At 34.8% G+C, this 11,194-nt stretch overlaps 1 protein-coding gene across 3 annotated transcripts in view; it reads left to right on the forward strand.

Moving 5' to 3' along the window:
- LOC135200195 (uncharacterized) overlaps window positions 1-10,694 on the forward strand; it is a 252,982-nt gene extending 242,288 nt beyond the window's left edge. Inside the window, exon 9 of one of the 3 annotated variants that reach the window (XM_064228628.1) lies at window positions 6,210-10,694. In XM_064228628.1, coding sequence (XP_064084698.1) covers window positions 6,210-6,279 — 70 coding nt within the window. In that variant the 3' untranslated portion in view covers window positions 6,280-10,694. Of the gene's footprint in view, window positions 1-3,636; window positions 4,057-5,425; window positions 5,535-6,209 lie in introns of those variants that run through there. The other 2 variants (XM_064228629.1, XM_064228627.1) reach the window with 2 other exon arrangements.
- Window positions 10,695-11,194: the final 500 nt, after the last annotated feature.

Here is an 11,194-nt window from a genome sequence, read left to right on the forward strand (position 1 = left end):
TGAAGGAAATCCGCCTTCTTTCTCTAACTCCAGGTACTAAAACTGTCATACGTATCAAGTTAAGTGGCAGGAGGGGGAAGGAGCTGTTTTGTTGCTGCCATCAAGTGCTCATGAAATTTCCCCCATCTCTCTCTCTCTCTCTCTCTCTCTCTCTCTCTCTCTCTCTCTCTCTCTCTCTCTCTCTCTCTCTCTCTCTCTCTCTCATTTACTGAGACTCGAGATTTTTTATAGTACTTGTACTATTTGTTTTTAATACTTTCAAATAATAATAATAACTGTAATTACAAAATTCATATTATGTGATAGTATTTTAAAGAAATACAATACTAATCTATCCATGTCACTTTTAATTAAGGTTAACTCTCTCTCTCTCTCTCTCTCTCTCTCTCTCTCTCTCTCTCTCTCTCTCTCTCTCTCTCTCTCTCTCTCTTTTGCCACACAAGATAATGTGTCATAGTGGTAACTCCCTCCCTCTCTTTCGCTGGAAGCGTTATAAGTATTTTTTGAGAGAACAGAGAGAGATAAACACTCTCTCTCTCTTTTACCGAGATGAAAGAATTTTTATGGTACTAGTATGTAAAATGTTTATTGATAATTTCAGTTATTTAATAATAATAATGATAATAATAATAATAATAATAATAATAAAACTGTAATTACAAAATTCATAATGGTAGTATTTTAAAGAGATGAAAATGACCTTTCCATTTCACTTGTAAGGATAAACCCTATTATTTCTTACTGTGATGAGAGAATTTTTATGGTAGATGCACGTGTTTATTTTATTTTCAAATAATAATAATAATAGAAGTAGTAATAATATGATAACTAATTTCAAATGAAAATTCTTCCCTTCGTCTTTTTCTGTATCAATTTCCCTACCTTCTCTTAACTCCAGTGACGCTCGGAGCTTGGAAAGTAACAATGCCATACAATGGTCAACGAATTTAATGGTTTTATGTAATCTCTCTCTCTCTCTCTCTCTCTCTCTCTCTCTCTCTCGCTCTCTCTTACTGAGATGAGATCATCTCTCTATCTCTCCTCTCTCTCTCTCTCTCTCTCTCTCTCTCTCTCTCTCTCTCTCTCTCCACAAGATATTTGTCATAGTGGTAACTCTGTCTCTCTTGGCTGCAAGTGTTATACGTACGTATGTAAGTATATACCTTTAAGGCTACTAATGTTTAGGATTACTCTGAAATTATATTAATACAATCTCTAAGATTAATACAGTAATATGATAATAATTTAAGGTAAATTTGATGCAGGATGTTACATAAGGTATACATTTGGTGTTACTATTTCTTCCTTCTTTTATCTCTCTCGCTCTCAGCAAAAGAATTAGTAGACAGACAAAACATAATTGCAGAGTCCTCTCTTCTCTCTTCTCTGGAGAAATATATGAATTTATGGGAGGGGAAAAAGTTGCCTACAGACGTTCATTTCAATCTATTGAAATCGTAAGGAGTTATATTCTCTCTCTCTCTCTCTCTCTCTCTCTCTCTCTCTCTCTCTCTCTCTCTCTCTCTCTCTCTCTCTCTCTCTCTGCTATTGGCTGTTTATATATTTCTAATGGTAAAATGTTTAAGATGACTTTAAAATGATATTAATAATGCCAATTCAATGGCATATTTGATGTTGGATAATACTTTAAGCAGACATTTGGTATTTGTGATTTCACATACAATTGTTTCCCTTGTAAAAAGAAAATGGATGTCTCAAATAGTAACAGTATGAAAGAAAACGTGCATGACTGAATACTTATGGGGGGACTGAATTATTTTCACATACGTAACTAAGTCATGCATTACGTACATAGTATGTATTTATGTATAACCATAAAATGTAAGATTTACTTTAAAACAGTATTAATAATATTTCAAAGATTAATATAAACCATAATAGGATATTTTATGTATATTGATGAAGGATGGTCTTTTTAGGGATACTTTGGTGTTGCATGTTCAGGGATAGGAGTTTATGAGCATTTTTAGAGGGGGGTTCAAAACATTCGCGGATTCTAACTATTACAGGGGGGGTCTCGTACGCATCCCCCGCGAATACGGGGGGGAAGGGGGGACCACTGTACCATGATTTTGCTGCATCCTTGAGCACATAGACGGTTTTTCTTCAACTTCCATAATCCCCTCCAACCATCTTCCTTTGGTGGCTTCAAATACACTTCTCTTTGTATCTCGTCACCTTGTAAGTATGCAGTTTTGACATCCAATGTGTAACAATTCCAATTTTTCACCTTTTATTATGGTTAGACAGAATTTTAAAATTTCAGCATTGCATGTGGGAGCATCTTTTTCTCACTCGGCCATCTCTTCTTCAAACCCTCTAGCTACCAATCTTGCTTTACATATCCTTTCCCCCCCTTTTATCTTTTCAGTTACTATCCATCTTGTAGATATAGCTTTTTGTCCAACATCATTTACCTCCTCATATACCTGGTTATCTCTCCAACTTTGAAGTTCTTTTTCTTTAGCTTCCATTATGCTTCTATTTTCAAATCCCAGCAACACCTCTTCATCTTCAAATTTTTCTACCTGACTATAATCCCTCAAGTTAACCCACCCTTTGTCACCTGACTGTGAGTCTTGTACATTTTACGAATCAGCCCATGCTTGGCTTGATCTTTTTTTCCTGCAGACCTAATATAGTCCATTCTTCTATTGTCATGTATCATTGTTTAAATAGCTCTAACTCTATTTCCCTTTTTGAATTTTGGTATCTCTCCCATTAACTCTCCTTCTATTGAACCCACTTTCCCATTTATCTTTCCACTGTTTTCCTTATTCTATATCACCTCTCTTTCTATAGTCTCTTCTGTGTCTGCATTCCTTCTCCCACTACTATATCTCCTCTCCTTCTTGCCAATCTACTTTCCCTTCATTTGGGCCATCTGATCTACCTTTCACAACATAGGATTTATCTATTCTAGCCGATATCTCTTCTGTATCTGGTGATCGTCGTTGAATTCTTGTCACATGTATCCTAGCTACTTCTCTTAAAGAATCCCCATGGTTGACTATTATTGTTTTCCCCGATACTCCCACTACCTGAGCAGGTCCTCTCCATTCATTTTCATTTTTCCTCTTATAGAATACCTCATCTCCTACCACTGCTTCTTCAAATTTATGTTCTCTGATGTTTTTGTTTAACGCTATTCTTATTTTATTACAAGACTCATTTTTTATAAATGCTTCTCTGGCCTTGTGCATTGCATTCAGTGTGTCCCTTACCATACCCTCTTCCATCCCTTTTACTCTGCTTGCAGTGAAGGTTTTTTCCAAATACTAATTGGTTGGGAGAGAAACCTCCATTATTCATTAAGCAGTTCCTAACACTCACTAACCATTTCAAAGCTATGGACCAATCTACTTCCTCTACCTCCATCATTCTTACACTTCCCCTGATCATGCCAACGGTCTCACATATCCGTTACTCCACGGAGATTCTGATGCTGTGGCTAATACTTTAATATTCCATCTTTCTGCCATCCTCCTTACTTTTTCATTTTGAATTTCTCCCCCATTATCTGACAATATTTTGGAGGGCACTCCAAACATAGCAAACCAGCACTCAAAAAGTGTCTTTATTATAGTTTCTGGTTTCTTATCTTTTATCCAACAGGCCTGACAATACCTCGTTGCCATATCCACTATTACCAAGAACTTTCTCTCTTCTATCTCTCCCACATCCATCGCTACAACTTCATTAAACGTTTTACTCCAAGAAAAGCCTACTACAGGAAAATGATAGTCAGAAATCCAAGCGCTTTCGTCGTTACTCAGACATTGTCAAGGAGTTAATGAGGTACAATTGGAGAGAAAGGTCTCAGGTACAACACAAGATCAAGAATACCAGATGGTTAATTGTCAAAAGGGTAAAAATTAAAAGAGATAATCCAGAATTATCGGATATCACACGGTCACAAACCTAACAGTCCAAAACATGTAAAAACTGAATATATTAATTTTGTTGCTTATATTTATCTTACAACTTTTTCATTATGAAAGCATCAAGTTTAAATAAACCAAGACTTAAATTTAGAACATTTCAATTATTTGACTTGGATTGAAAACAAAGATTCAATGATATTCCTTTTAACTGTGTCATTACATGGGATTAAGGCTCTTGCTTGACTCCAGTTAATAGGATGGTCTAAATCTCTCATATGTACGAATAATGCATTCGATATTTGCCCAGTTCTCACAGAATACTGATGCTGTTTGAGACGTTGTGAAAGAGATTTACCGGTTTGTCCGTAATAGACTTTATCACACTTTTTGCAAGGAATTTCATATATACATATATATATGTGTATATATATATTTTGTATTTATATATTCAAATTGATAAGCTTACATTAATTTGTTTATTTATGTAAGATCCAGTTACCTAACCCATTGGATTTTCTTTATTTGTTGTATACTAAATACTAAGTCATGCTCAAATTACAAAGATCTGTAATAAAACAGTCCTTTTAATTTTCATTTTATGGGGACCTATGATAATGTAGGTCTGTCAGTGTCATACCTCCAGTACTTGCCTCAGATCACCGGGAACCGACTGGTGACTTTGCTCAACACGGGCACGACCATTTTGCTGGTTTGCCCGGTATATGAGACTGAAGACATGCTTGCCCGACAATCAGGCCCGCTCATGTGGACGTGTCGTAAGACAGAAGACCTCACACTAAATATCAGGTCATGCCAGCATCTCTATAGGCATTATTATTATTCTTCTGTTTGACTTTGTTGTGGGTAGGTGTATGAGTATGCCGATTTGCTTATAAGATTTTTGGTGATGCTGTTAACTTATTACCTTATTACAATAATTCTAATACATTTTGATGTGTTCTCTGTAGTGGTATGAGAGAGTTATTAGGTATTTTTAGTGTTTTTGCCTTCTATGCTGGTGACTTTTTTTTCACTCACTGTAAAGTTATTGCAAATGGTTTGTTTTGGTTTTAAATATTTAATTTTAATCACTTATGCTTCTGGTATATCTTGTTCTCAGCTTTTGCTAGGGTTTCATTTTGCCTGATGAAGTCAAACATTTTCTTCAGTAATATCATGTTGCCAAATCCATTCTTTTAGTTAGAATTAAATTTCTTATAGGAATTTAAGTTTTATACTGCAATCCTTAATTGACCTAGTAAACCCTTGGTAGATGCCTCTGTATTGGATTTAAGTCTCAAGGCTGTTTAGGCCAGCCTTTTACCTTTACCCCCTCTAATTTCATCAGTGAGCCCCAACCCCTGCTAATTTTTTTCTTCTTTTTTTCTGTAGACCAGTCTTCATTTCTCTGGAGTTCATAACCAAAACTCATTCCTTGGAAAACATGGCTTGTTCATGAATAACTTTGCTATTCCTGCCTTATGAATACATGTCTGAATCAAGATTGTCTTCTCTGTTAGGTAAGAATCATCAGGTCGTATATCCAGCAAACCCAGCTTCCAGATCTACTTCTTATTTCTTCGTTCATACTGGCTACTAGAGTCAACCAGTCTCATAAATTCAATTTCATAACTGGTGTCGGCAAGTATTTTCCTAGGACTTAAAAATGAACATTTCACAGGAAGACCTTTCAGTCAAGATCAAGGCTTACTAGCATCATCTTCATCTTCTCTGGTATTTAAGTTCACTTTGGAGTTTTCTTCCATACTTAAGAGTAGGCACTTAGCATTTCCATGACAGAATACCTTTGGAAGACAGGCCAGATTGTTGTGGCAGGTAATGTTTTACCAGTTTTTAGGCCAATCATCCTTATCCTCGTCATGACCCCTAACCTTAAAGGAACTGGCAGACAGGGAGACATGTGTTTCTTTTAATATTTGTTTTTGTGCTGTGTGCTTTGTAAGTGTCCTGTTTTTGGAATTCCTGATATCTATCACAAATCTACGAAAGCATCCATTAGTACTTAATTGCATGATACAACTATTGCATTACAAACCAGACCTTATGGAGAGCAAATAGATTTCTACCATTATGTATTGTGTTTTATTATCATTGTTTGCTTTTTCTTATCATCCTCCTCTTTCATAAATAGCAATTCAATCAATTTGTTGTGTTTGAGCTCAGCATGTTTTTCAACTAAAACATGTTTTCTATGAAACTATTAATAATAAATATTTTTGTTGGTGGGTTTGTTGTTTTAAATACAAGTTTTCTGTGTTCTCATACACGTTTTTTCTTTTTCAGTGAATACAGTTTGCCAAGAAAGAAAGTTTTGATCGATTTTGACACTATTAACTGGAATAGCAAACCTTAGAGATTCTTTGTTGTAATGTTATGGACAAGTTTACGTTCTTGTTGGAAATCATATGTAAGTTTAGATACTAAAAATTACTAGTAAGAAAGCCTGTAGATTTATTTCTTGCGAATCTTTGGGAACTAAATAATTTGTAAGTTATACTGGTAAATATTTGCCTCTGGTATTAAAATCAGTTCATTGATTAAAGTGTAAATGATAAAAAAAAGAATGTTACCAACAGCATACTAATAATTGACCGGTTTTTTTTCATCCTTTGTCTAAGAATAGTACAAAGCTATATCAGTAAGAAGCTAGTATATCTTAGCATTAGTTTTTCATATAATTCTGCTTTTGTACTATAGTTATTACGTACAGTGCTGTGGATGTCTGTTAGGTGTTATTTTAATGTTGGAAAATTTGTATTTATGGGGACGATTTTACTTCATTATATGTATTGTTGAATGATTTTAGCTTTAAATATTTCTGTTTGTAATGATAGCTCTGGAGGTGTATACCTCATAAATCTGTAACTTGCTATATTTTGCATCTTATTTTAGACTACCAGCCTTTAATATTTTAGTTAGTGACTTAAGCATAATGACTATTTGATTTTCAAAAAATAATGTATAACAGTAAGAATTTTTATTGACGTGCTATTAAAGCATATGCATTTTAGTGTCTGTCATCTTTGTTATTTGTGAAGGAATTCTTTGAAGTATCCCTTTGGGCCTGGTTGCCTTGCTTTTTATACTGAATTTGACATTTTATTTTCTCTCCCATTTCATAGTCTAAGTTTTTAAACTTAAGTTTGCTTCATTTTCACTTCTAATTTAAGAAATCCTTCAGAGAAGCCTCATGAACATTTTATTATAAGGTTATAAATAGGATCAAGTGCTCTATCATTATGAATTAGTTTAATCAGACCACTAAGTCAAATGTTTAGACTCGCAGAGCTGGCTTAGTGAATGTTTTTCTTGAATGAAGGGTTAAAATTGTAGCAAAACAAAATTTTAGTATTTAGGCACTTTATAGTCATTCTTTTTACTGTCACTTTTGTAGGTCAGGTGATAAATTGTGGCTCCATTTAACAGTCTATGAAAGTGATAACTTTTATGAATTTACCCTACATAAATGTATTAGATAGTCTCAGAAAAACCTAATGGGTAATGTTGATGCTGTATTCCATATGTTTGAGAAAATACTTAAATATGGAAATTGTTATAAAAAATATCTGTAGCTGCCTCATCTTAAATCCCTAGATATTTTGTTAAAAGATTGTAATAATTATTAGTACTAAAATATGCTGTGATGTAAAAGACTAATTTCTGGGATACCTAGTTTTGCAGGGTGTAATGTTGTAAGAAAAGCTTTGGAGTTTCCCTCTCACATGAAAGAATAAGTTGGTATTGCGACTCCAAATAAAATTAGAATTCGAATATTGGTTTTTTTTACACTTTCTGAATTAGTAAATGACAGTTAATTATGAAATTTTGTCCCAGAGATTATGGAGTAAAGGAAAACATGACAGCCTTGGATAATGTACTAGGTTTTTCACATTTTTTACATTTTTTTTTAAATATACATTGTTAGATAAAAAATAATAGTTAAGAAGTTAAAAACATTCTTGCAGAGAAACTAACTGGACTGAACAACTGTATCCCTGTATTTTCTGTTCCTTAGGTTATTGACAGTCCAAGCAGTATAAACCGACTGCAAAAATGGCAGTGTTACAAATACCCACTAAACTCAGTAGCAAGATTTGCAGCTGGAACATATGAAAAATAAAGTAATGCAGCCAAGGCAAAATTAGATGCTGTAAAGAACCTTCTATACTACCTATTGAGTATCATTTAAGTCACACTGTAGACAAAGCCATTCCAGAAATGTGTATGGTATGTTACCTACTTTTGTTGGTAAGAAGGATGTTAAGCAATCCCAGCTGGGAATAGCCTCCAACTTTATGTTTGCAATGCTAGCATTCATATTGGAGGTAGATATTTTTCATATTTTTGGTAATTGGGTGTTGTTGCCATCTTTTAAGGTTTTTGTTGATGTATGGATGATTTAGGTAACAAAGATTTCATGGTCTTGATTAAAAGATGGTATAAACTATTCAAGAAACATACTTTCCCCAAGCATGCATTAGGTGAAGTTCAGCGCTGTTATTTCCTTTGGTGGTTGACTTTTCATTTTGTAATGAATGTCACAAGTAAAAAGCAATGGAGATTATAAGTGAACAGCAGCTTTGATTTTTTCAAACCAGAAAGGCAATTTGTCTCATTTTGTGAGCACTGTTAGTATTCAATCAATTTTTGCATGATTTTTATATTTTACATTAGGTTTTTGTGTTTTAGGCAACTGTATACTAATACAATACTATTTGTTTGTTCATATAAAACCTATTTACCATAGAGAGATCTCAGTTTTAGTCTGAATGTTTCCAAATAGTATACAAATTCTGAAATTTTCATAAATGTAGTTTGAACAAGTGTTGCATGTGTCTATGGCCCATTGGTTGGTAGTACCTATCCTCCTCGTGTTTCTGAAGTCTCCATAATGTAAACATCAGTCGCCAAGTTTTGTTTGGCAGTTTAGGTTCTACAGCAAATAAAGTGCAAACGACGTCTATTGTTCTTTGGACTGATGCTAGTATGAAAAAGAGAAGAGAAATGAAAGCAGATGATAGCATGTTCATGTATGTTAGGAAGGCCACAGACTATCAAATGTCAGTATGCATCAGAGAACATTGGTGTAAATATTTTAGATGGATGAATATCAAACTATTAGCCAATCCTTCCACCTTAGCCATACATTTTCAAATTGTTCAGTTGGATGATCATATGGTATGTTTTATAGTGCGTGGCCTGCTTTACAGGAATCACTGGGACTACTATTCGTATGCGCTGCATGCTGCATATTTTGTAAATTTTGACGTTTTTCTTATTTTTGTAATATTTTTTGCTTCTATTGTAAATGTGGATTATTGTACTTTGCACCTGTTGTAAGATGACACCTATCTGTATAGACCAAACCCCTTTTACTTTACATCCTGTGGACTACAGCATGTAAGCAGATAATGCCAGGGTTATGGTCATGCATCAATGTTTTAAGTTCTGCACAAGATCGAAGACCTAAGCAGTTCCACTGAAGGATGTCGAATGAGAAGGTTATTTATTTTTTGAGGTTGGAGCTCCTTGTCTTTTCCTGCTTATGATTGGATGAAATTTTATTTGATTCACTAGGTCTTGTTAATTTTTTACGTGATCCACCTCCTGAGATGTGGTCTGAGGGAGATTGATTATCTAATTTTGAGTGGTTCTTTGGATCTGACTGACATGTCGATTTGGACACAAATTTCTACATCCATCAAGTGAGCATCTTGCTCTGTACTGGACAGAATTGATTGACACTACTGGTGGACAACAGGTAGAACTTATTGAGTCGGGTGAAGTTTTTGCATCAGAACATGATGCAGACAATGCCAATTTTTCAGAGGCTGTGAGGTTAGCAATGGCTTTGATGGAACATCTAGATTTTCATTCTTGTTTGCAGTCTCAACTACCTGTCTGTCTTGGAAGGTCTGTAGACTTCGTTTCTGGGTCATTCTATTTTTTATTCGTTGCTCCTTAGGTGTTGTCTTAGCAGGTATCCTATCTTCGGTAGCAGATGATGTAAACTTAGTGTCTCGTTCTGTTGCTGCAGACACTGTGACTAAGGAAGCTGAAGGTTTAGAAGGAGTTGGATTTTGATTATTTTTTGTAATTATTTTTCTTGCAGTTTCCTTCTTTTCTTTAAGTTTCATATTTTATATTGCTGTTGCATATGAACTGTTTTCTTTTCTGTTTGCGCCTAATATTTGTCTTTTGGCGCTACCAAATCCGCAGTTTCCACTACTTCCTTTTCAAATTTCTTCCTTGGGCACTCTTTCAAAGACGGTGAATGCTCGCCATCACACAAAAAGCAGAACAAATCTTTTATGGCATGTGGTATTTGGTTCATGATTGTCTGAGCATCTGTGGCTCAGTTGGCTCTTCAGACAATATTCACTTAAATGGCCATACTCAAAGCATCTTCTACATTATTTTGAAGATGGTTTAAATCTTCTGACTCACATTCTTACATGGTCTCCAAAGCTAATATAGTCAGGGAGGTACTCTGAGGAGAAGTTTATCAAAATGTCATTATTCGTTCTGTTAATTTTCTTGACTTGATATTACATTTGGGGGACTTCTGCTTAATATTTTGTTGTCTATTAAACCAAATAAATCTTTAGAGTGTATTACTCCTTTAGTGTGATTGAATGATTTATGAGGGGATACTGAGGCTATATTTGATTTTTGAGATGGCAGAAAAGCCTGTAACAGTCTGCTTTGTATTATATTCTTAGCTTTAACACGAATGCTCCGTCCGTATTTTTTTATATTATTAGGAGGAATACCATTTAGGGCAGTATTGAGGGTTTTAGAAGCTTTAAGAAATTTTCACTGCCTTCTTTGTATGTTTGCTACAAACCCAATACTGGGATAGGGGGGGGATTTTCTCTCTATCGTAAGTAGTTTTTCCTCAGGAAAATATGTAATCAAAAGTGTCCTTTCTAAGATTACTGATGTCAAACAGCTTCGTTTGTAGTGGCTTGTCATTGACTTCATGACCATTCAGTTGAGCGTTGGCATTCTCTGCAAAAAAAGTCTCATCTGCTATTTTGAGTTTAATTCTTCCAACTTTACCATACTTTTTTGCCATTGGATCATTACCTCAAAATTCGTGGTGAATGAGAGATTTCAGCAATAGAGCACACTCAAATTTGCTGAACTACCACCAGTAGAGCGTTCGCCCTGGTGTTCCTGTGATTTTTTCTGGTTAGAGCTGGTAGGAGAATCATTGTCCAGGCCAGTGTTGTCAATATGATGGGGGGATTGTTCCTGCATGGGGC

The sequence above is a fragment of the Macrobrachium nipponense genome, chromosome 26 (genome assembly GCF_015104395.2).
Source record: "Macrobrachium nipponense isolate FS-2020 chromosome 26, ASM1510439v2, whole genome shotgun sequence".
NCBI classification, from domain to species: domain Eukaryota; kingdom Metazoa; phylum Arthropoda; class Malacostraca; order Decapoda; family Palaemonidae; genus Macrobrachium; species Macrobrachium nipponense.